Source organism: Labrus mixtus, chromosome 5 (assembly GCF_963584025.1).
Source record: "Labrus mixtus chromosome 5, fLabMix1.1, whole genome shotgun sequence".
Lineage (NCBI taxonomy): Eukaryota > Metazoa > Chordata > Actinopteri > Labriformes > Labridae > Labrus > Labrus mixtus.
Window position 1 is genome coordinate 5,720,131 of NC_083616.1, and position 27,335 is coordinate 5,747,465.

General features: G+C 41.2%; 1 protein-coding gene across 1 annotated transcript in view; it reads left to right on the forward strand.

The window, feature by feature from the left end:
• The first annotated feature begins 14,045 nt into the window (after positions 1 to 14,045).
• Positions 14,046 to 27,335, forward strand: part of si:dkey-61l1.4 (collagen alpha-1(I) chain) — a 54,898-nt gene continuing 41,608 nt past the window's right edge. The window contains exons 1-2 of the mRNA XM_061037434.1: positions 14,046 to 14,142; positions 15,515 to 15,592. Coding sequence (XP_060893417.1) covers positions 14,050 to 14,142; positions 15,515 to 15,592 — 171 coding nt within the window. The 5' untranslated portion in view covers positions 14,046 to 14,049. The remainder of the gene's footprint in view (positions 14,143 to 15,514; positions 15,593 to 27,335) is intronic.

Here is a 27,335-nt window from a genome sequence, read left to right on the forward strand (position 1 = left end):
CTACCCCAGAGCCATCACTGAACTTAACACAACAGGAAGGAACACACACACAGTTAAGAGAATATTTCTCCAAAAGCTACCCACCATTTGTTACAGTACTGTTAGCTCAGTGTATAGTGTAGTACATTTGGCACATTGTCTCACTGTATACAGTTGGATGCGAGTACAGTAGCCCTCTGATTTTCTTATAGAAAAATGCATTGCTGTATTTCTCCTGAGGGAATTCCTTGTTCTCTGGGTGCGTGGCATGCAGACAGCGTGCTGTTATCAGCTCTGTTGGATCTGATGTAATGTTTGAAGAGCACCCCGGAGAGAAAGCTGATCTCTGTTCTGCTCTCTCATCTCACATCAAAGTGTCCTCAGCGACGCTCGCTGACAGCCGGCCGGGCATCGCTCCAAGTCTGCACTGAGTGTTGAAGAGCAGACGACCGATATTTTAATGTCACTCACCTTTCATAGCTGAGCCATCAACAGACGGAGCAGCTCTGTACGTCTGCCAGCCGATTGTGTGTTGCTTCAAATTCTAATCGCTAAGTCATAGTTTACACGGGACATCACACACTTTTTGTGTTGTCTGGTTTGTGTGTTCTGATGTAAAGCCTCCTAGGCTCTCTTGAAAGGTGCTATATTCAAAATTCAAGCTGTTATTACGGAACAGCTTACCTGGCGGGCAAGACAGGCTTCCTACCACAGTACACTACAGAGAAGAGATCAGTCTTGGTTGCCACTTGTTTATTTTTTGAAGGAAAGACAATTGGTGTTCAATGTGATGCACTAATCGACGAGAAGACAATCCTGGAATGTAGTTTCTACAGATTTCAATCCGAGAAAGACAACACATAGAGGAGGAAATTTAGGATTAATGCTGTTTGACACTCCGCTGTCCCTGTGAGGAAACAAAAGAATGGACTTCACCTAATCCTGACATCAAATAGTGTGTTTACCTGAGCCAAATATTTCTGACTTTATACCATTACTGCCCCAGAACACTGACTGAAAGTGACAGCTAGTGATCCTTGTACCTTCGCTAGGTAAAGTAGAGCCAGACCAATTAATCGGCCAGCTGATATCGGCTGATATTAGCGTATCAAGTGACTATCGGTATCATCTAATTTTATCACAGATATGTGCTGATTTATTCACCAGTCAAATAGCATTTCATTTTAGTTTTATTGTTTTACACTAGCAGTTGTCTTTGTTGTACTTTATATATTTTCCACAAGTGTTTGATAACTGCATTTGAGGGATAAACGAAACAAACGAGTATATGCATATATATCTATCTCTAAAGATCTAACATAGATCAAGGAAAGATATTGGCTAATTTATCGGTATCAGGTTTTTTCTCAGCCCCAAATGTTTGCGCAGCCTATCTCACCATTTGCTCCTCCTGGTTTTATTGATTGGGACCATGAATATCAATCTTGATGTCAGTTTGTCACTGAGTTTTAAAACCGCCAACTTACATTGATATACGGCCCTTCTGCTCACAAGCTGTACAGAAAAACAAACAAAAAGAAAAAAAGGGGAGGAAAACTAAAGACCAAAAAACATTGGTATAAATAATCCAGGTCCAGGCACTCAGGATAGTTGAAAAATATAAAAGGCCTTTAATTCATTGGGCTACAACATGAAGCAGTTTAAGACAAAGATAATGAACAAATCTAGTGCAATATATTAATTTTGTGAAAAATGCTTGAATGCTTGAAAAATGCTTGAATACTTTAAGCCCACCCTGAAAGGTGTCCTGTGTGAGAAGTTCTTTATTTGTGCTTGTCCCAGTTTAAAACTTCCTCACTTGAATTCAGTCACTGTCACGTGTGTTTTTTTATGGTTTCCATCCTGCCGTCAGTGAGTCGACTTCACAAACACAAGATGGGAAAGGTTTGACTTAAAGCTGTTGTATCTTTCCCGCCAGGCCCACGGTTTGAGGTTTGGTGACATCCAAGAACAACAGCAGGCTGAACCGAGGAGCTGAATGGAGCTTTAAGTGGACAGAGATTTCTTTTCCTTTATAAAAGATGACCTTGGCACTAACTGCTCTTTGGGAAACACTCACATCCTTATCAGGTGACCTCAGATGGCAGCAGTTTATGCTGCTCAGTTGAGCTGGATGAAGTGATGGTCCTTGTTCTTGCTGCTTTGTTTAGGAAACTAGTACTAAAATATATATATTTACTAAAATATACCCATATCTAGAGAGGCAGATAACATATCCTTAGATGCGCCTTTATTGTCGTAAGAGGCATATTGTCTTGCTACGAACACAGGTGTGTTTGAAAGTAAAGGCCTGCATCCTTGGAGCATAAAGTTTAGGTTTTACAACACTATGAGCTCTTAATGATCTGATGTTGAGAGGGACTTTGAATAAGATTAGATTCTATCAGGTGTTCATGCAGAGAAGTGTATATAGGAGTGATGAGATCTCTTTTTTGTGGTTCTTATCAGTACACATGCTGCTGAAAGTCTTAAGAGATTGATTAGACAGCCTGATAAAAGACAATTGCAATTGGGTCTTCTCTTTGTGAGAGAGGCTGGAAAGGTTGAGCCATCTCGCTCTCTCTTGAGCGACCATCAGGCACCTGTGAAGACGCAGGCAGAGGTCCGTTACTACCCACAATTCGTCCCACATTGTTGGATGGGTGAGGTTGACATGTCGTCTTCTAACTAGCTAGCAGCAGCGACAACGCGTTAAGAGCCCTAATCGATATCGCGAACCACCTTGTAGCCTTTTTCACTCAGTGATGATGGTCAAGGGGTTTCTCCAGGACCAAATAGCCTCCTCCAGGCACTCAGGGAAGACCGGGAGCATCTGCCTTGTAGAGAGTTTGGTCTGAGGCAGCCTTTTTTCCTCGTAGCGAGACGTGGTGGTCTCTGCGAAGACTTCAGGCCACACAAGGCCCAGCTTTGCAGTCGCTCTAGTGCAGGTCCATACAAAGACCTTCGCACATTGCGCTCATTTGAAATAAGAGGGAGTCCTGAAAGTGTCTCCTGGTACATAGTTGACCTGAGATAGGTTTTGATTGGTTTTAGGGCTGAGAAGCTTCTCTCTACAGAGGCAACAGCGACCTGAAGAGTTAATAGTAGATGAAGGACAATGCTAATGTTTCCATAGAGATCCAGAAGCTGTTCCTTGTAAATGTAATCACGCTTCTCCCTCGGGGAGGAAAACACATAATCAGGATGGTGGATCAAGAATGGACAGCAGACCTGACCTCTTGAACCAGATACTCAGAATCTATGTCATGTCTGAAGTTTTTTACAGTTGTCTGCAAGTGTGCCACAAGGAATCGGTTTGACTTCTTTTGAAAACGGGGAGGAAAAAACTACCTCTTCTGGAGAGTATTGAGTTTCTTCTCTGCCCTCATACAGGAAGTGCCAGGTTGTTTTCTGGTGTCTTTTCATTGGAAATGTCCTGTCAATTTCAATGGTTTTTGCCATCTATCAAGCATCAGTCGTACAGGCAAGTCCATTTTTCCTGATATTTTGCAGATAAACTCTGACTGTGCTTGTTTCTCATTTGAGTGTTTCAAGAGAAACACTGGAGCTCTCAAGAATCTTGTTAATGTTGTTGATCTGTCGATGGACAATGTCTCACAGTCCGTCTTCTGTATTCAGAGAGATTGGAGAGCAGACAATGCTTGTCTCTGGCAGGTGGTAACTCGCCACTTTCACACTGTCAATCCAGGCCTCCCATCTGGTCACTGAGAGAGCTTTTGCAGTAAACTGTTAAACGTGTTCCTGAAGAACTGCACAGCGCTGCACAGAGGAGCTAAATACATCGTACAATCTCTGGAGAACACCAAAGAAGGATATGGAGACCACTGAAGATTTGGCTGCATCTTCTTCAACCAGATTAAGAGTGTGACCGCTGCATGGGACGCACACCGCACAGTCCATTATGATGGAAAAGTACTTGTTCTTTTCACTTTTCTGACTATCTCGTCAAGTCTTTTTCTCCAATAAGTGTGGTGCATGTGTGAGCAACCAGAACCAGGAGGATTTCAGGGGCAGTCCGGAAATTTTCAAGACATTTTAAGGAGTGCATATGTGAAAATGGCTTTAGAAATGCTCTGAAATTTGACCTTACTGTATCTACAGGGTCTTAGTTTTTGTGTAATATCGTGCAATGTTTTTAGTATTACTTTTAGGGTAGGAAATTAGCACATCCGTCACCCACCATATAGCCCTACTGGTGTCTAATTAAAGTAATGTGACAGAGAGATTTGTGACAACCAACTACAAACGATGAATCCTGGTATCTGACTTTTAGAACAGAGTCGGGCACTCCGACACCCTCAGTGACCACATGGCTCTGCCTCATCCTCTGTTTTGAATCCACCAGCCACGGTGGCAGGGAGGCATGTGTGTTGGTTAAAGCTGAGTCTGTTATTGATGAGGGTCGGTTGTTGAAGTGAGGAGGGGGCAAAAGGTGGAGGAGGCGTGTAGCAGGCACTTGGTCTTGTAAGAAAATCAGAGTGGATCCAGGTGTAGGGTGACAACCAGCAACTTCTCCAGGCACTTCATTATGATGGATCATGGATGCTTTTATAGACAACAACTTTCATTTGTCCTTAAGTGATATCACCTGTTCATCTAGGAAACCCATTTCTCTTAACCCAAAAGACATTTGCTAACAAAAATGATTCCCCCATTGTGAGGGGTTTTTGAAGGGGAGCGAACAAGAACTGCTATAAACATGGTACATCTACATCCCTCTCTGATTTGTGGAAAGTGTCTTTGAATCTCTTTCTGTCAGGGATATCTGATGCCTCCACAGTTTATATGTATGTGGAGCTTCTTGTGTTTCTTGCACGCAGAAATTCTTCTTCCTACTGTAGATAACCTGTGATCCCATCATTCAGCAGAGACGGCGACCAGACTGACCCTGCACTCAGTCTGACGCCAGACATTACACTGTACAACCCTGAGGACCTCAATACTGTTTCTTCTACTTCAGCTAGAGTATACATGACCTACATTTAAACTGCATGTAATGACAGATGGCTTCAGGGCACCAGACGAGAGGCAACACATTTGCAGATCTGTGCATGCATTTGTGGATCAGTTTGAGCATTTGTGGATCTTTTTACATATTTGTGATCAGTGAATGCATTTTCAAATGGATTGGCCACAATATTAGCTCCATACCTGTGATATTTATTTTTTAAAACACAAACCATTTTGGAAATCTGAGAAAGATGAGACCACTGTGGTTTATATTGTGTGCTTAGCACAATTAATGCAAACAAACAGTTACAGATATGATGTACCCACCTCATTTCCAGCTACGGGAGAAGAGAGTGACAGTGATTAAACATGTCCTCACCTTTCACTGGAGTCAGCCTGTCACTGTCAACACACAGGACAAGGGAGCAATGGGTTATGATATGTTGTTGTGACTGGTGGGACAGGGTCGTAGTAATGTGTCTTTAGTACTCTTCAATGTGACCTGATTTGTTCCACCATATGTGTTGGGAAACCGGCGTCCTATCCCAGTTTACCACAGACTTAAAAAGGTCAGCATATGGATGCTTCTCCCATCTAAACTTCAAAATATCTTCACTGGCTGTCAGAAACTATTGTCAGAAACCTGGAGTAAGGTGTATACAGTCCACGCTGCAGTATCCTGTTTTCTTTTGGTATTCTCTCAGGTAGCAAAATCAGGTTTCTCAAAATGGGGTCTTAAATCAGTTTCTGAAATCAGGACATGATGTTTACATACACAAACAGGATACTTAAAAAACCCAATCAAAACCATGTACTCAAGTCCAAGTAAACCTACTCACTGATGCCTCGTATCTATACATGACACTATCACTACACACTGCTAGCAGCTGTTTAGATACAAAACATTTTATGAAAGCCCCTAAGACGAACTTTGAGGTTGTGTTGATTTTGGCGCCCCCTATGAACAAAGGAGTACACTGCACTAATATTACGCTCATCCTTAATTGAAATGTTGCGCTTTGACTCGTGTCATTATACCAAAGAAAAACTTTATTACTGACAGCGAGTCGTTTGTTGACGAGCCTCTGAGTGTCAAACAGCTCATCAACACAAAGCACTACACATCCATTTGTACACCTTCAGTATTAATAGGCCTGGGTGATAAAACAACGATTATTATTGTGATGTCATTTTTTTCTCAATACTTAAACAACTTTACAAAAAGCACATTGTTTACCAAAATCAACAAAACTTGATATTTACACTTTTGTTGGATGGACGTTATGTAGTATTTTCAGATGTAATTCTCTGATTTTGAACCATGTCCCATAACAAAAGCACATGGGGGCATGTTAAAACATCCTTCACACTCGTTAGGCTAGACATATTCAGCTCAAGATCAGCAGAGAATGACTGAAAGTATTCAGTTGATCCTACAGGTTTGCAAGTGTGAACGTGCAAAGTCATGCAGTTACACTCAGGATGTTTATGTATAACAGTTAGCTTTATTTATTAGTGTTATTGTGTTTGTTTCTATATTTTCCTCGTTTTAATCTATTCGTGTCGGGTTACTCTGTGCCACCTCTTCATGTCTCGATGTTTTTCTTCTGGGAGGGGGTGTGAGCAAATATATGTTAGGGTCAATCTCAGTGAATGTGGAGAATGTGGAGAATTTGGAGGTGTACCTGTATGTGGGCCATTAGAGTAAAGGTTATTAATGTGAGTTAATACACTGGTGATGGCTAGAACAGGCTTACATTGTGATGGTTTGCTGTGACTTTTTCAAGAAGGAAACAAGAATGTCTGTCTAGTTTTAACCCGCCTGGTTGATGTATGTGTAATATCCATTTGCAAATAAACAGGTGGAAATGGTTAAAACTTGTATTTAACTAAATAACTGAGTACAGTAATTTAAATACTCCAGCACTTGCTTAATAGGTTGTTGTTGTTTTTCTTACCATATAAAGAAAATACAGCGTGTGGTTAAACATCCAACCAATATTTCTATGGTATGCAAGTTCAGATAGATAGATAGATAGATAGATACACTTTATTGTCTGTCCCAACAGTAACAAGGCTCAACTCAAACAATAAAACTTACATTAAAAAACACATTTGAAAAACAAAACACAGAGTACAGACTCATATCTTGCACTGCACGTATCTTCTTCTTTTTGCTTATTTTTGTGCTCTCGCCTTTGTAAACGCGTCCCCTTTGAGTGACCGTAGCTATGCTAGCTATATTCAGTTAAGCACCCTGAAATCTCGATCGCACATGTAATGCTAAAACAGTGGAAACTGTTGCACGAGTAATAAAGTCTTGTACATAAACCCATTCTGATTATTGAAGATGACATTGATTTTGTATTATGTTACATTAAACGAAATGTACTGTGAAGCTGACCAGACAACGCTCCTGATATCTGCACATCTGTCCGGGCAAATGTTGAGAAAGTAATTGCAGTGCAGAACTCATAGGAAAGTTTATCACATTATTACAAAAACATTAAACCATGCTGAATGAATCAGTGCACTGTATCTGCTCTTCCTCTCTTCTTATACGTGTTTGTTCTGAGGTGAAGGGAAAGAGAACTGCAAACTTCAAGCTCTGCAGAGAAACAGACAAAAAGAGAAACCATCTCTGTTCTTATGTCGTTCTGTAAATGACTGTGGATCATCCTCTCCTGTTTAATATGGGAGTAGTTATTCTGTTGGTTTGTTTTCGGTGTATAGTTGTTCTTTTGAATAAGTACATCCCCCATCCTCGTCACAGTGACACCATCATTCTGCAGGAAACACTGATTAAATAAAACAGTAGAACTAAATGACGTTCATACCTGTGAATGTGTCACACTGAATAAACAGTTCTAGTGTTGGTCAGGGTTTTACTGAGAAGTTCCCATCCCAAATATGAACCAGAGCCTTTTCTGGAATCCTCAACAAGCTGCCCAGGATTAATCACAGTTAAACCCAAGAGCAGCATGGAGGAGAGACGTCCTCCCATGTGTTCAGGAGTTTTCTTTTCAATCAATCTGCAGCTCAAGACTTCACGCTGCAGCCATGAAACTGTCAGTGACTGGCTGCCCTCCTGGCACAGAGTTAAGTCCAGATTTACCTCTCTCGTCTTCTCTCCACACATGGAGTCAAGATGCCAGCTGCTCTGCCTCCACCTGCACACATCTACTCAGTGTGTCTGCTTTGAAAAATAACACCTCTCCATCTGCGCTGCTGCCTCCTCTTCTCTCACTGAGCAGTAATTGGTCTTCTCAAATATTTTTATGACTCAGGAATGCAGCTCAGGGTTTACAGCGGACCTTTCATCACGTTATCAGAGCTCAGTCATGTGTGGCAGCCGCCGCCTCCGCCACGGTGCAGGAAAGATGAGAAAGGACGGACACACTGAGTGATGATGAGCTGGATGTAGCTGCAGGCAGACCGGTGACAAGCAGGTCTTTAACATACAAACAGACTGAAGAACACACAGTCAAGACATTAACAACATTTTAAACATTATTACAGTTTTCTTCAATTTCAATTCCTTTATATTTCAAACCACTGACTGCTTGGACTAAATGCCAAATGAAACTAAATGCCAAATCCAATTGTCTAAATAAATTTCCCTTAAGCCGTTTTCACATATGCCCTCCTGAAAATATCTAGATAATTTCAGGAGGACTGCTCTGGATATTCTCCTGACCTGGCTGTTCACATATGCTCTTCACAGCGGGAGATCCCTGTCAGACAGGAGGGGGGGGGGGGGGTCTCCAGAAGTAAGAACAACATACTGACTAACAAACATAATGCAGCCGAGTTACATGCACAGAGATCTTAGCGGTCGCAACTATTCACTGTGCAGCAGTCACAGTATATGAACATCTCTCCCCCCTCTCATTGGCTCGAGCTGAATTCTCCTGAGAATATCCTGCTGCGTTCTCACATCAGCTCACTCGGACTTGCTGCGGAAAAAAACACTGCGGGGTCTCGCAGGAGAAACTCCTGGTGATGGCTGGTTGCGTTTACCCATACAGCTCCTCCCGCAAATATGGGCAAAGTGAAAGTGTGAAAGCCCTTTTAGAAGCTTGCAAGGGTTGCACAAAATCTGTTAAAAAGAGAAAAGTATTATCCATGCAAATCGGTATGCAGTTCTTATAAATACATTATAATGCCAGCTCAAAAATATGAGGTATTTTCTGTAGAGGATTAAAAAACCCATTGTTGCTCAGGCCCCAACTTTCTTATAAAAAAAAACATTTAGATAAGATGAAGCGACGGAATTTCACTGTAATTTAAAAGAATGTTAAAAACAAGTTGGTATGAGGGGGGTGATGTTCATGTTGATGACAGACTGAAGGCACCACTGCACAGTCTGATGCCTGAAGCACTAAGTACAACAGTAATAACATTATTGACAGTTCAGACAGACTCAGGTTTCTTTTGTGCAACTCAAGGTAGTGACAACGCTGATAATACTACCCAACTTATATTGCACCTCAGTATCTGAGAGAAGAAGAGCTAATGCAAGTGATCGTAAGAGTAATTCATATCTCTGCTTATGTTTTCACCTGCAGTTTTCTGCATACCACTACAAGCTGTAAAACTGAAGAAAGTATCCTCATCACTTGGGGAAAGTTCTGTCTCAGGTATTTCCCACAGTGCTTTGTTGCTGGCTGCAACAACTTGTGGCTGTGTCCAGATTGTTGAGCTGGCATTAAAGCACAACAGACATGCCAGCATACAGAGGCAATGACACGTCTGATGGATCTGTTGTCTCCAGGTCTTCACCCTGCACAGGTTTACGTTGAGGTTTGTGCTGCCGACTCACTCACTGGTGAACTGTGGAGTTCCTCAGCATGCATGCATGTGTTTCCTTTCTCCATGGCTGTTACATGACTGCTGAGCTGCAGCTCATTCTGTGAGACATGAATGGAGATGTGAAGACTTCATCACCCCCCCCCCCCCCCCCCCCCCCCACTGGGGGAGTTAGATTTCACTGATGCATGTAGGTGGATGACTGCATCGGCTCTGCAAAGGCACGAAACTGAAGTTCAGGGGTCAATTGGTGAACCACTGGTGAGACTTCTGAATGGGACTAAGACTGTATGCATCCAAATGTAAACAGTCCTATGGCACAGGCTCTTTGAGGAAAGTCCTACCACTACCAAAGTTGAGTGAAGAATGAAGTGCTGTTCTGGTTCCCCTGGTCTGATGCAGAGGTTTGAGTAAACTGAGTTTGTAAATTGAGTAAAAATGTGTCAGGTAAAAAAGACAGAATGATAACTGCACATGATGGAACATAAAAAGAAAGAGCAAATCTAAATAAAAAAGAAACAAATTCAATGATTGGATAATGTCAGCAAGGAATGTGTTTCAGCTTTGTTAGTGATGTTAAATGATAAATGGACTTGAGCTTGTCTAGTTTCTAGTCTTCTGACTTCTCAAAGTACTTTTACACCTCAGGTCACACCTACACATTCACACACTGATGGAAGAGGCTGCTGTGTAAAGTGACCATCAGAAGTAACTAATCCAATCATACACATTCATGCGCCACTGACGAAGCAGCGGGAGTAACTTGGGGTTAAGTGTCTTGCCCAAGGACTCATCGGATATGTGGCTGCAGGAGCCGGGAATCGAACCCACGTTGAGAGACGACCGACTCTACCACTGAGCCACAACCGCCCAATAAGGAAATCACACCTGCAGGAACGGCTTATCACAGTAGAGCTAAAGATCACAATGGTTGGATCATCCAAGTCGACTTGGTTTAATGACTGTTTCAAGCCTGTCTCTGTGTTTTGTTGCTGTTTGTTTTTATTGACGACGGACCTTTTTTTTTATCCCAATAGCTGAAACTTTTTTTTTTTAATAATCTGTGATTTTTTTTTATTTGATCATTTTCAGCATAACCACCTGTATTCAAGTTAGGTGAACAGACCTAGTGAGTCAGAACAACAACATTTGGATCCTGACACTGCAGAAGCTAAAAGGAATTCGGACATCATTCATACTATACATCTGTGTTTTTCCTGTGGGACTCAAGTACCAAAAACAGTTTCTAGCCCCTTGAAAAATGTCTACCATCCTCGGTTTTCAGCTTAGTGACAGTTTAAGTTAACTCATCAGTTACTTATTCACGGTGTTCTTTTGGTTCCTCAACAGAGAAAGTGGATTTGGTGCAGCAGTTCTCCCTGATGTTGGTCCAGGACAACAATGTGTCCCTCTCAGCGGACAGTCTGATGTGTCCAACTCTCCAAATCAGCCTTTATGACAGTCTCATGATGGCCACACAGCAGGCCTTTGGACCAAGGTACTCTCTTTTGTCTCTTCTTCTCATTATCAGTTCGCACAGATTCACTAGACTCACCAGTGTGATGAAGAAAATCCAAGAATCAATCAATAGTTTGACACTGTGAAACATAACTGACTTTCTTTCTGAGAGTGTGATGAAAACATTGGTATCACACTTATGTTCTTAATGTTTAGCTGAGCTTAGTATGAAGTTAAAAGAAAGTGGAAAACAGCTAGCCTGGCTCGCTTGTTTTTACATACAACTACAGTACCTAGACCTCTGGCTCTCCCTGTCTCATTTTGTGTATTTTCTTTACTTTGTTCTGTCACACATCTGTTTGTGTACAGTTGAAATATCCATCAATAAATTTGTATCATTTGTCAAGCTTGTTAAGTCTGAGCATTTGATTCGTTTTTGCTTGCTAAGTATAAAATGTTTGAACCGTTGGTTTAGACAGAAGAAGCAATATCAAGACAAATTGTTCAGGTCTAGGAAGTAACAAACAATGTTAAGAAAAGGGATGATTTATATAAAAATTAGGGCCCAACCAAAATGGGCCGATATCTTTCTTTTATCCATGTATGATCTTTAGCAATAGATTAATACACATTTATTGTGTTTCCACTTGTGTAAAAGATGAAGACAAGATGGTCACTCAACTGGAAAGAAACTGAGAAATGTACTTATGTGTGTCATCGCTTGACACTCCGGAGAGGGATAATGCTTGTTTTAATCCATGTATCACACTGCTGGTGAAAAGAAGAGAACTGCTAGTGTAAAACAATGATACTCAAATGAAAAGCTCTTTGATTGGTGAATAAATCGAGTAATATCAGCCCATATCTGCGATAAAATGAGCCGATACCGATAGTCACTGGATATGCTAATATCGGCTAATAAATATATCACGGTTAGCTGCAGTCAAGAAGTTGTTGGTATATGTATTTCTGAACTTCAGACAGATCGAGGACACCAGATTCCAGTGACTCTGATTCCTCTGATGTGTGAGAAGCTTACCTTAACCTTAAAGCTGGACTAACAAGACACGTCTGGATAATAAACTAGATTGTGCTCAAAACAAAAACTTGAGAACGGTTCAAACTTTCATCCCATTTAACGGTGAACACTCTTGTTTTCTAACATATTAGACTATTCCTTCTTGTGATTGAGTCTTTTTCACAGAGATCACATGAATACATATTGCGCGTTCGTCTTTGTGTTTAAAGGGAAGCTGTCATCATATTTTTTCTTCACATACTGTGTTTTTTTATGTCACTGTTGCAGGTTCTCAGAGGAGTTCAGCTTGCTGATGGAGTTGCGTAGCTCTCAGAAAGAGGAGAGCAATGTGCTGACGGTGTTAAACTCCCAGCATCACATCCACCTGCAGCTCCGCCTCGGCCCACGTTCACTCACCTTCATCTCCACTCAGCACAGAGAATACGAGTATGTGTGATCCTCAGATTAACCATGCTATACGTACAGATTCTGTCTGCACTGATTTCTTAAATGTCTCTACACTCTCTTCATCGACCCTCCCTGAATCTAATCCAGGTTCCCAGTGCGGTCTCTGTGCGACGGCCAGTGGCACCGGGTCTCGCTGGGGGTCTCCCCGCTCTGGCTGGAGGTGTATGTGGACTGCTCTCTGGTGGAGAGGGTGAACTGGGCCTATCCATGGCAGGACATCTCCAGTGACGGCCTGCTGATGATCGGAGGCAGCCTGGAGCCCTTTGAGACGCCCTTTGAAGTAAGGGAACATAGTTCTCATGAATGTTACAGAAACAATGCTTATTTTGAAGCTTTTCTTGGGACTAATTACTTTTATGAAGAAGGGTTCATTTAGTTCTTAACTGCTATTTGGTGGCAGTCGAGAAAGCTTGATTGTTATCTTTGTAATTCTGACCTACCTAATTCTACGTATTTATCCTGTAGTTTTGTTAAGTGGGAGTTGTGTCTGTTGTAAATGTTTAATGATGACATTGTGAAACAAACTGTGAATTATTTTAGAATTTAATCAGCCGTTTTTTAACCTGACGCCCTGTTTCTATTTTCCTCTCTGTCGCTCGCGTAGACAGACCAGGAACGAGGAAGGTGGTGGCTCTACCAGGCACTGACACTCTTCTCACTCAACAGAGCTTGTTTTACAAAGTGGAGATAGTGGTGCTTTATTAATATTCACATCCGTGATTGAAATGTTGAGCTTTGATTTGTGTCAACAACACCAGAGAAAAACTTTTTTTCAGTCTTTTTCAGAACCAGCTAGAAACTCCTCACAGGCACTTTGAAACAATCTGAGCCTGTCGGTGGCAAAAAAACAAGCACAACTTTGATTTGGGTCAACTAGACCAAAAGGATTATGAAATAACCTTTCAGCCAGTTCTACGTCTACAGGCTTAAGCCTCTTTCTGGAGCAATTTAAAAAATGTTTTTACCTTTTAGTCATTTAGACCCAAAATACAAGAATTCCTTTTTCAGTAATGTGACCTGAGTAGCTGTGACTTAGAACTTGTCTTCACCTTAATTGAAGCCAGAACTATTGTGACAGTGTGTCTCACTGGACTCATTTATCATGTCGATGAAGTTTTTGTTTCAAATACAAACACGCTGAAGTCAGGGTCGTAGACAGGCATGGATCTTGATTGATGTCCTCTCCTGGCTCTCTTGACCTCCACTTAAGTATGAAGTGGAGGAACGAGTCTATGTGGTGTGGTGGTGGTGGTGAGGATGGGGTGGGGTGAAGTTACCTATGGATGACCTGTGTATAACCTCTGACCTCTCCTTCCTGTCTGTGTCCTCAGGGAGTGCTGAGACAAATGAGCGTTGTGATGGGGGATCCAGACGCTGCCAGAGACCACTGTACTCTCCACCAGCCTGCCTGCAACCAAACAACCTCTGATGAACTCTGGGTAGGAGAGTCACAACAAACTGTTTTGTATTTTGGCTGTCCAGATTGCGTTAATATATCAACTGCTGTTGTAGAAGAAACTGTCAAAGAAACCTTTGCCCTCTCCTTAAAAAATGCTTTTTTCTGCTTCATATTACAGAATATTATTTATGCATAGAAAATGAGCATATATCAAAAACTAATTTTAAAAAAATCTAATTTTTTAATCTTTTACATTTAGGTTTGTTTTGGACAAATTTTCGTGGTGTGTTAGCATCTTTTAATGAAAAGAGACGGATACATTTTTTCATTAATGACACAATTTTAACTGATTTCTCTGTTATCCTAGTTTATTATCTTACCTAGACTCATCCTTGGTTGTAAAGATTATTGGACGATAAAGCATATAAAAATTACTCCAGAAAATGAAATTAGAGTTAGGGATGTTTCCAGGAAATGTCTTTTTATATAACAAAACTAAAGACAGGATCGAAGCGTCTGCGATCATGGCTAACAATAGCAGTTATTAGGTCCTTTTTGCAAGTTAATGTCCACATGACAGCTTTCATACAACTTTCTCTCCATTACGCTAATGATCAAAATACTGCCAAGCACGAAGCGCTATAAATGCTTGTTTACATCAGGGCAGTAGACCTGTAGTAGAGAAAGCCCATTAGCTGGGGCTGCGGCCAGTCTATGGCCCTGATTGTTCCAGGGGGGGGGGGGGCTGCATGTCAGTTTAGACACAATATTTGATATTGAGGGCCAAAATATAAAGATAATTTGTTTGAACAACTATTAATTCTGTTGTAGACTTTCAATGGTGATAAAGTTTAGTGGTTTAGTCGGCTACTTGCGCAGAGCCTCTAATTAGAATAAACAAAACAAACACTGTCCGTACTGACTTGATATTTTCATTGCAGAGTTCAGGGGGGGGTTAAGTTCAGTTGCGGCAGTAGCTCAGTCTGTAGGGACTTGGCTTGGGAATAGGAGGGCCGCCGGTTCAAGTCCAGATCAAATCTGGTAGCTGGAGTGGTGCCAGAGGTGACCGGCCGAGGTGACCTAGAGCAAGGCACTGAACCCTCATCAGCTCAGGAAACGCTCGTTGTGGGCAGCCCCCCTCACTATGACTTCTCTCTATTACCGCATGTCCATAGGATCCTGTTTGTGCATGTGTGTGTATTTCAGCCGATGTGTGTGTAGCATGTTCAACAACAGAGTGTAAAAATGAATTTCCCCTCGCAGGATTAATAAAGTACATCTTCTCCTTCTTCATTTTATATTTTTAATCTTATTTCCCCCCTGAGATAACCTGTGGTCATAGTTTCCTGTTATTTACCACATATCAGTTGGAGTTCGTTCAATCATCCTTCTCTCTCTCTTTTCTAATTCAGAAAGTACTCTCCGGCGTCAGGCCCCACGAGCCGTCTAACCGTGCAGAAGGATCCACACATCAGGAGCCAAACCGTCAGGTGAGTCAACAGTCAGAAGCGAGAGCAGTGTTGATGTGATCGACTTTTTTTATTCACATTGCACACATTTGTATTTGAGTATAGATCCAGTTATGTTCTCTCAGGGTGGTTCATGTGGAGACGGCGGTGCTGTTTGCACACATCTTCTACAGTTCATGTTGCTATACGTTTCTGTATAATGGCTTTAACATGGTGAGGTAAATGGTCGTAAGTGTGTTCTTGTCAGTTAAATATAACAGAAGGAAAACACATTTCACTGATTTGTAGTTCTTTTAACACTCTGTCTTCATATTAGCTTGTATGGGAGGTCTGTTTTGCATTAGCAGTATGGAAACAAGGCTCGTATCATCAGCACTCTCTACATTATTTATGTGAGTGCGTGTGCACGTGCAGAGGCTGAAGGATGGGTTCGCTCTGATGAACGCCCCCTCAGGGAGGATTGTGGTTTTGCCCTGTGTTCATTCATTACCATTCCTCCTAGCTGCATCCTCAGTGCTGCCACTATACGCCTTCATACGATGCTCGCCAACTTTCCGTGCTCTTCAGAGGATGTTGCTTTCAGGGTGGTTTCAGTCTGTAGCGGAAGCCTCACTGAGTGGAAATAGGAAAAGTCTCTTTAATGTCATTATTAAAAAAAGGAAGGAGGAGGAAAACAAACTTTAGAATATTCTCTACAAGTCTTCAGAAATGTGGATGACATGGATACCATAACACAAAGAACAGATTATTGATAGATGACGCGACACTAACACAAATCACAACTTCATGAATCCAGACATCTCTCTGATGCAATGGAACTGAAACCTGAAAACTGGTGAGCTGTTTTTGTTGCGATGTTTCAAAAACAATGTCCAAAAGCTCCTTTACGGGGGTCAGGGGTCCCGACCTCTGTTTAACTCTCTATACCCGTGTCTGTCGTGTTGCTTTGTAGTTTTATTAGCTTTCCCCCCTTCAGAGGTCAGAGTGCGACAGTCAGGTCACAAACTGTCCGGCTACAAAGATGTTTACCTGTAAACGACTTATACAGCCCTCAGAACAGCAAACACACAAGCTCTGTTAAAGCTTTATTTATCCCCAAAGATTTTAAAATGTCTTCTTCAGATGTGTTTACTTCCTTATTAAGTTATCTGCTTTTTGTCAACAATTTTACTGTTCACATTCAGTTTGGTCCAAATAAATTAGAGGACGTAGTTCGGAGAAGTTACTCACTGTCAAACACTGAGGCTATTGAGGCAACTCTCTGATTATGAAGTATTGTTGACGGTAGCTGACATATTGGTTTTATAATCCATGGCTGTAATTTAAAGTTAGTTTGGTTGATGTTGGTCATGTTTAAAGTAAAGCCAGACTGATACAGGATTTTTAGGAAGAAAGAGAACTGCTAGTGTAATGCAATGAAACTCAAATGAAATGCTCTTTGACTGGTGAATAAATCTAGTTATACCTGCGATAAAATTTGCCGATACGATAGTCATCTAGTATGCTAATATCGGCCGATGTTATTGGCTCTAGTTTAAAGGCTGCAGGTCATGTTTTAGTAACTTTGCCCTGAGGTGAGACGTTACCGTTTGTTTGATATGGTAAATTAAGGACGACAGTACAGCAGAGTGACATCACAATAAAGAGAGACTTCATAATGAGTGAATAATTAATTGTTTTATAAGTTTAGAAAAGGATGAGAAATGTTTATTGTCTTTGACGATTATACCCCATCAAGTCGTCTTCATGTATTGAAGAACAGATTTAAAATTGACAGCTGCATGGTGATTGGTCAATAGAGAATTCAGACTTTGGAAATCAGGTTGATTGAGTACTTCTGTGATAAGTTTGTATGTGGTTATGAAACAGATTGAAATTAATATTGATATGTCTTTATGAGCTAAAAAAGCAAACAAGGCCTTCAGTGACATGATTGATTATTTCAACATCCTTATTTTTAATGTTTGTAAATGCTGCTGCAGGGTTGGCGCCAGGCGAGGAGATTAACAGCAGCCTTCAGCGACGAGACATTTTCCAGCGCAAATATTTGCAGAGATGATGAGATTGACAGTTTAAAGACAGCAGGATGGGATTTTTGGCTAACACATTAAAGAACAAGATCACTAAAGAAATCAGAAGTACCACTTTGTCCACAGGCGTCGCAAACTGACACAGTCAGAAAGTTCCTGACAGGAGCTTTAAAACAGTAAATGCCCACATCTGAACACCCGAGCAGGACAAGATAGAGATAGAGGGGTGTCAAACTGGGCCCCTCCCCCTGGGCTCATCACCACCAGAAGCTCACACACACTGCAGGACTTCACATACCTGTAGATACACTGCAAGCTACCTGAGGAGGCCTATTACATTTGTTGCAATGCAAAAGCCAATAATCTAGCACAAGATAACTTCCGGTGTTTGGCGCCTGCCTGTCCAACTGAGAGCAGGCCAACTCTGTTTCTGCGGTTCACCCTCATTATGGAACAAGCTTTATCCGCTTGGAGTTTCGCCTCACTATGATTATATTTCCTCTTCTTTGATCCCACGTCATATTCATTGGTTTGAATCTCGTCCAATCCCTGAATTGTATCCACTCATAAACTCACCTGCGAGCTGTCATTAGCTGGGGGAAACAAACCAGTTCCCCGCCCAGAAACGTCCCAAGTCAACCAAAACAACCTAAAACTTCAAAATCCAGGCGGAGGACAGGGTCTCTGGAGACACAGTCACTACCACATGTATGGAGGTCCCTGGGTGATGATTGAGCAGCTTTACTTTAGTGTAAGTCTATATTTTAGTTTTTAGGAAAACAAAGCTTTTCAGTCTACCTTTAATGAACGAATGAGTATGAAACAGTCTTCCTGCTTGAACTTGAACTTGCACTGAACTTCATTTGTTGTGTGAAGGTGCCGTAAGAGGAAAGAGCACGCAGTCACTTCAAGTGGACACTAATCTGTGTCAGACATCAGCCTTCCAGATGTAGCATTTTACAACACTGAGCTATTTCACATCCAGACCAACTGTGAGGGAGCATTACCAATTACAGATTGCTGCTGTTAGTGCAAGACCTTACTCCAGCCAATGAGAGAAGAGCTGATGAGTTCTGCAGTCTCTGTTTTGTGGTACTTTGATGTCACGTAACCAGTCATGTACACTGGGAATGCAAATGCCAGTGTTAACAGGCACGCTGTACTAAAGCTGCTGAACAAGGGCATCACCATTTATACAAGTCATTCATGTTGAGTCAACCACTACTTTTCAAAGTTGATGATGTTTGTGTTCTGTTTGAACAGGTCATATGATTAGAGCTGACGTATCAGGGGCATCGTGACCTGACTGATATGACCCAATTTGCAAGTGTTAAGTGCAAATGTCTGGATCATCATTTCTAAAATTCTCTGTTTCTGTCAGTACAAATTGGAACACATGCATGAGCATTTCAAGCTCCATATGGTCAGCAGCTTTTTCAAAAGTAACCCTTTTAGGGGCTTTCAAATGATTGATTATGGTTAGTGCTTTTCTCAGAGGTAGGAACGAATCAGAATCAGGATGTGTTGCTCAGTATGTTGACACATTCAATTAGGTTGACTGTTTTTGGTGTGAAGCAATGAACACAACAGTAGAATCAAGATGTAAAAGGCTATTAAACAGAAGTTCTTGTACTGTCAAGGAACTAAAGGTCTAAAACTTGATATATAAAAGCTGTTAGCTATGTTAGATAAAAAATAAAAATCAACCACAGGTGTAATTGATGAGCTGCAGCATTGTGCAGGTATATGTACAAGCTAGGATGTGAGAGGTTGTGTGTTTTGCAGACAAACTTTGAGCCGTAGCAAAGGTGAGTGGCTCCTTAGACAGCTCTTTAGATCAAGCAGCGTTTGTCAACGTTTTGAACAGTCCCTCAGTTTGAACCACTGAATTACTTAAATTATTACCAAGCAAAATAATCTAAATTCATGAAGCAGAACAAAAAAAACGTTCTTAGTCCCATCAGTTTTTCAACTCCAACATATCCTGCAAAACCTGAAAAATGGATTGTTTGTACACTGGCTGAACATATTCCCTGCTGGCTTGTGCCAATTCCTATTTACTATTATTGTTTGCATTTATTCTAGAGTCTCACTTTAGTGTTTGTATGAGTTACTGATGCTTTTTGACACTACAGTCTGTTCTGCAGACAAATATACACTCAAGGGAGACTAAAAACTGAATTATCTTGGTTCCTTCTGTTCAACTGAGCGGCATGAGTTGTTGTTCTTTGGGATCACAGATGCAGGGTTTACCCAGGATTTGTGTGAAGCATAGATTATAAATATGAAGGGACAAAGTTTGAGTGATGTCACCCATATGTTACTGCAGGGGGCTTTGGAGTCCCATCGATGGCGGTCACCATGCTGGAAACCATGCTGATCTCACCCTAACTTTCAGTCAACCTATCAACAGGCTGGGAGCTGGAGCTGAGGAGGGTTTTAAGCCTTCTGACAAACCGTTACATCGCGCCTGCCAATCGGGTCAGATACGAGCCTTATTATGAATGACACTTAACCTTCATAAAATCAAAACTGATGAGTTATCAATAAAGTCAACCCCCGCACAATGTGTGCCAATTGAGACTTGAGCTGCAAACATTTTTATTTCTGTTTTTTGAATGGGTGTGTATGTGACTTCCGTTGCTCTTGGAGCCAGCCTCAAGTGGACACTCGAAGAAGTGCACTTCCACATTTTATTTTCCAACACCAGAGGTTGCGGCTTGGAGTGAAGTCAGCAGAGCTGCAGGTTCTGATGTTTCCTAATGCACTGGGTCTACATGCTGTTTAATTATATTATTGCTCAGGTTTGCTGAGTAGTACTGTACCTGTTTGAAAAGGCATTCAACAGATCTTAATTGTTTGCTCTCATCTGCAGCCCTCTGTCAGTAAATGTTCTGCCATCACAGCGGAGACGTGGAGACATTAGACAGGGTCTGTCAGAGAGGTTGAAAACAGCTCAACTCTTTTTTTTTTTACACAGCTTTCATAGACGAGAAGAGCCAAACCAGGCTTTAACAAGAAGGTAAATCCACCTGGACTCACTTCACTCTTCTTTTGAGGCTGTCCTGTTAATCTTTATGACAGAATTCATCCCAGGTCTTTTTGGTATCATGCATGTTAAAAAAAATCATCACCAAAATCACCCTCTCTTTAGACATGGAAAGATTTTCTCACAGTCAAATAAAAACTAGGAATTACAAATCTTATATCCTCCATTATTCTGAAAAAAGGTCTTACTGTAATTATGTATTTCTCTTGCTTTGAAAACTGTTCGAAATATTTGAGGTAATGTGAGTACTCAACAAAAGAATATATATAACATAGGTTTATAAATTTAGATATTTGTATGTAATCATTCTAATAAAATTCTACTTATTATACCTTTTTAGATCATTTTCAACTAGATCATGCAAATCCTGTGGCTGCTCAGGAGATTCTTTCTTTTTTTATATTATAAAATGCTTTCATTAACTGTAGGGTCATTCGAAGATTAATGTTACATTTTACACTCCACAGACACAGTTCACCTTCAGAATGAACCCTGCAGGCCTCCATCATAACGGCAGCCAAATAAATGCAGAGCAGGAAGATTAAAAAACTCAACACATACACTGCAGATCTGTGAGAACATGAACAGTGTTTTGACTGTGACTCTGAGCCAGCTGCTTGGGGAAAATCAACTTCAAAGTTCAGGTTTAAAGTGGAGCTGATGTTTTGTGTTTGTACCATATCCAAGATGTCTGTGCGCTGTTCAATTGGCAGAGCATGCTGTATCATCTCAGACCTCAGATTAACCCCGTGGCCTGTAATTTAGTGAAACCAACTTTAGCTGAATACAGAACGCGAGACAACAAACAAGACAACCATGTTAGCAACACATACAGTCTGATGTAAGCTGCCCTTTTCACACGCTGAGAAAACCAATCACATCCTGATCCTGAGTTCTAATCGAAACCACATGTGTCATATATATATATATATATATATGTACAGAGGACTTAGCATGGCTGGTTTGACAGAGTTATCCTATAGATCTGTCGGCTCCATCGTAGTTCCACTGTGTTTATTTTGTGATGGGACTTGAAGCTGTTTATTTGCTGAGGGGTTTCACTCTTTAACACAATATATAGCAGAGTTATGAAAGACCTCATTCAGTCTTAATGTGGTCCCCTCGCTCCAATTGTAAAGCGGATGTTGTGACCACCGTTCAAGCCCCTCTGACGATCCCCCTACTCACTGTGTTTGATTGAAGCTGCTGTAGGTCGCCTCTGTAGTGCTTCTGCATAAATCAAACGCCCCGCAGTGAGATCATCAGAGTTTTGATGTGGTTTTAGGAGACCACTTGTAATCACTCTGACAATAAATTGCTATGGGAAATTATCAAATTCTTTCTGACACAAGCTAGCATGTGGAAACCTTCTGAAAGGAAACAGTTTAGCTGACATCAGACATTCAGATATCCCGGCTACTTCAAGCTTTTAGACCAAATTGATTCGAATCAGTTGTTCTGATGATAACATCAAAAAGAGAATGGAGTAGAGCTCACTGATGATATTGCAGGTTTGAAACTGGTACTGATTTTAGAGAGGCTATATTCATAGCTAAAAGGAGGCAGAGTTAGTGACATTTTCAGCCTTTATGATAATTGACATTTCATAACATTAGAAAAGAGAGTATAACATTAACCAGAGTTAACCACTTATAGATCGGGCCACGATCTGCTACATGAGCTGCACACAGAACTGAGAATATTGTAAACCATGCAGACTAATATCCTCCTGTCTATGGGACAAACTGTGCGATGAATTCATTTTAAAGACTGTTCTCTGCAATATACTGTATGTTCTGTAAGTACATTTTCATATCAATGTTGCAGATTTATCAGTCAGGCTCTACCTTGGAGTCTTTGTTCCAGCGATATAGAATATGAAAAAGACATGCAGGCATAAAGAAAGTGTAGTCATACGTTTTTCAGCCTAAGTCCTTTCTTTGTAAACCAATTGTTGTGCACTTCAGTTTGAAACTTGCTTCAGGTTTAACAAACTTCAGATCTTCTGCAGTTTAACTTATTCAACCATCAGCAACACATCGTCACATGGTTGATGTTTCATGAAGTGGAATATGTGGTAAAGTGGGACTGACCAGGAAAATGACGTACTGTAGTTTCTTCAATGGAATAGAGGGAATATATGGAGCGCAGATGGCCTGGCGGTTAGGTCGCGCCCCATTTAGGAGGCTATAGCCCTCCAAGCGGGAGGCCCAGGTTCAAGTCCGGCCTGTGGCTCCTTTCCTGCATCTCATTCCCCACTCTATCTCCCCTGTTTCCTACTCTATCCACTGTCCTATGAAATAAAGGCAAATGGTGTTATGACATAATATTGTTTTCCTGACATGTGTGGTACAATTATCATATCACCAGGGCCAAATCAATGTTTATTTTAAAAATAATTATGGTGGGGCGCCAGTAGCCGAGCAGTTGGTGTGTGCACCCCATGTGTGGAGTCTGTGGTCTTCTTGGCTGACGGCCCGGGTCGAGATACAGCTGCATAATGTCGGACGGTGAAGAAAAGAAAGAAGCATGATAAGTGGAGAAACTGACACAGGTTGCAGTGATTGAATACATTAATCCTGCACTTTTCCTTTAAGAGGTGTCTTATAGTCTTCAATCTATCCGATATCGTGATGCATGGTGATATGATTGTCTTGCAATATATCAAGTATCCCAGAGTTGCTGTTCTTGATATGATCATTATCGTGAGCCATGTAACAAGTATCATATCATGAGTCCCCTGACATTCCCACCTCCAGTCATTCATCAACTTTCCGGCATTCTTGATTCTTTATTAGTCTAAGAGCAAGATGTGCCGAACTCAGTGAAAGCCTGTAACACTGATTAAAAATATCGGTACAAATCGCTAAGAGAAGCAGGTCTATGTGCAGACAGTTCAATTAATTTGTATACTTTTTTTAGATGTTTGGTATTATGACTACTCACATTAATTAATTTGTGGCACAGTATTCTTATATAAGAAATGTTGATGTCATTCTGTTGAGTTTTGTTCTATTTACCATGACCAGCATACCTTTTGATCCTGCTGTCAGCCATGGATTATTTGATTGTACATTTTATGGAAAGGCACCAGCAGGGTTTTAAAATCCTTCTATGGAGATAACACAACATCACCAGGCTTTGATGTGACAGGAGACTTCCTCTCCACACAGCAGATAAGCATCGGTCCTCCTTCGGGGCTGACTTGGGATGTTTGGGGTGTGGCAGTGCGCTGTGTGGTGTGTGTGTGTGTGTGTGTCTTCAGAGTCCTGGGTGTGGCTCTGTGAGGTCCAGCTGGAGGAGGGGAAAGCCTGCAGCTCCTGCTCTCACAGGACCAGAGGGGCTGCATATGGGCCTGTGGACTCTGTTTGACACGAGCACAGCTGCAGTGAGGACATGCTGTAGACATGTGGATTATGTTAACCTGCGTGCTGGGCTGCCTTTGGCTGCAGGACCCTCTCAACATGGGACTAGCTGTGGATGGGCAGCAGACAGATCAGGTATGTACAGTATGAGGGTAGACAGAGGGTAGGTGAAGTATATGAATGTGTATGAAAAAGACAGTTTGCTGGGGTTTTGTTGTGAACTTTGTACTCCATCATGTATCAAAAGTTACTCTCTTGTTCTTGTCATGACGTAGGAGTTAATTTAGCGTCTGTGGCCAACTGTAAACCTGTAAACGCCCTGTATTCGTTGAAGCCTGATTAAATCAATCCATATGAAGCACATTGCTTTCTGCCAGCACATATGTGCAGTCACATGTGCATTTTTTTTTTTTGTGCTCTGATCAGATGTTCTCTGATGATCTTTAACTGCACGCACAGAGCGAGAGCATGTAAGCTGAAGTGAAAACTTTGGAGCCGGAAATTCTCCGTCCAGGCAAAATAACAATGTGAGGGTAACGCGTAGACTTCAGATGTTAATACCCCCTCTTGACCTCCCAGCTGACCTCGCTCTGAGCTGTCTACACGCAGCGCTGTGAACGACCCTCCTCCAGAAAAAAACCCTCCACAAAACCATCCTTCATGTATAGACCCAGATGAGAGGATTTGTTTTCCCATCAGCCACCTTCCTTACTTAAACTTAATTTATCGTTACTCATACCTCATTTAAGTTTTCTTCAATTCAACTTTTTTTTTAACGTACATGTGGTATACACTGTATGTGATTTAAGAGAGATAATGACAGTTGTTGCATTCACTTCTCATAACCATAAGTAAATATACTGTATATAAGATAAAGGATCATTTTTGTTATAGAAATCAGATTTTAACCATTTTATTGGTCTGTCAATATTACTAAGCCGATAAGGGCCGGTCACAAGATACATCGATATTGCAGTATTTGTTTTCCAAAATTCACTGGTATGAAAACTTATTTTATAGAACATTTAATGCAGTAAACAATACTAAGAGTGATTAACAATTTGTGTCCTCATATAATGTCCAGCAGAGGGCGCTCTGGCTCCATAGTTTACAATACTTTCTTCAATGTCTGCATTAGTGCCTGACCAATATGAACTAAAAATGATTGATCATGAGTGCTAAACATGTTTTAGCAAACGTTTTCTTTTAAGAGACCACTGTTGTAAAAGAACATTCCAGTAGAATAATATAGTGACAACAGAATTATAATCAGCCAACGTTTGACTTTGCCTTCAAAACCTAAGAGTAAGTTATTTTGTCCATGTTAAGAAAAAATATTCAATATTCAAAAACATGTTTTCCCTAAGTTCCTATTCTTCCTGTTTAACACTTGCGATCTACCAGCCAACCACCAGTTGCTAACATGATCTTATATGGACTATTATCTTCACTAAACTATAATGATTGTTATGCTTCAGTCATTAGCTGTTTTCTAATCTTGAAACTCCTGAAAATATCTAGAGAATTTCAGGAGGACTGCTCCTCCTGATGTTCTCCTGACCTGGCTGTTCACATATGCACCTCACAGCGGGAGACTAACCACGTCAGACAGGAGAAGGGGAGGGAGGGCGGGGGGTCTCCAGACGGGAAAGACATAACGTAGAAAAAAACGGAAGTGGCTGACGAAGCAATAGAGACGGCTATACGACGCTATAATGAGAATATTTTGGGGGGTGGGCCGCCCCCCTAATATAATGGTAGGGGAAACACTGGGTGATATCTCAGGATTAAATCCTAGTAAAGTCTGAGTGAAACATTTGGCAGTTTGTGTTCATACATACAGCTCCTCCTGCAAATATCAGGAGTTTTTCAGGAGATTTCTGCAAGTGTGAAAGCCCTAATAATTTGATAAGGCACTACAAAACACAGGGACCAGGGTCTGGTTGTTAGACCAGATCAAACCAAACAGGCATGCCCTAAATGGTATAAAACTCCAAAAAGGCTGGTCCTACATTTCTGTTTCTATAATGCAATGTTGCTCATTTGCATTACTACCATAGACTAGGGTTGTTCCTAGTAAATAATCTCCCAGTCAGTTAAACAGATAATTAAATTCAGATTTACCAGACTAAAGTTAAGAAAATAAAGAGAAAACAGTCAAAATTCAGCACAGTTTATTTAACAAGGCTTAAGTCGTGGTTCACAGCATCTGTGGGTAAATACTCTGGACATGGTTTGAATAGTTTTGCTAATGTTAGCAGTTCTAGCACCACATGCCTTTGGTCCACATGCCTGGACTGAATGTGGATACACATTGCTTAGTTTAACCTGACACAGCCTACATGCAACTTAATCTCCATTTTCTAGATCAAAGTACTGCCATACCCCTGTTGGTCTGTGAAATGGTATCCCTTCACTGTGCTTGTTTGTATCTGGCCCGTAGAGCGAAGAGAGAAGGCCCATTGGCTGGTTCTGCTGTACAGCCCCAACTAGTGGTGGGTGGCTGCGTTACAGTTTGAGCATAACATTTGACCAGCATCTCGGGCCAACATATTTAATAATTCTTTAACTGACTAGTCATTCTGGTGATGACTAGTCCCCACCATAAACATATAACTGGAACTAGCAACAATGACGTCAGTCAATGTATTTCAAACCATTTGAGATATGTGCTTCAGAGCAAAGTTAAGTCGTCACTGTGGTGTATTTTCGTACAAGTGACCACATTGAACAACTGTAAAGGATTGGCAAATTGTAAATGGAAAAAAGAATAGAGTCAAACTCCCAAGGATTTTTCATTAGCTGGATGATACGCTCAATTGAGATGTTTTTTGTGGTGGAGTTGAGCAGACACACTAAGAAAACTGGTATTTGAATTGAGGACACAGCAAGCCATATTTGTCTGATATTGGCATTACTTTTGTACCATCATTACAAACAAGGCAAAGATGTTCAGTTCAGTGACTGAATCAGCTGAGGTGACACTGAGCACACAGCTAGCAGCGCCCATCTGTCACTTAAAGAGGCCAAACCCATAACTAGGTTCAACATGAAGCACTAATAAAGTTAAAACAGTAATCCCACCTCACTCCACAATCTGCATGAGAAGAGAAATGACCTATAGAGAACAAATCATTTTATTGTACCAGGCTGTAAACATGTTTATTTCTGCTGTAAGGTTGGTCGTGTTAACAATGGGCTCAATGGGGATTAACTCACTTTTTCAGCCAGCCTCAAGTGGACAGTGGAGGAACTGCAGCTTTTGCCACTTAAGCTTTGATTTCACCCCCCACCCCCCCCTTGCTTCTTTTTCTCTAATC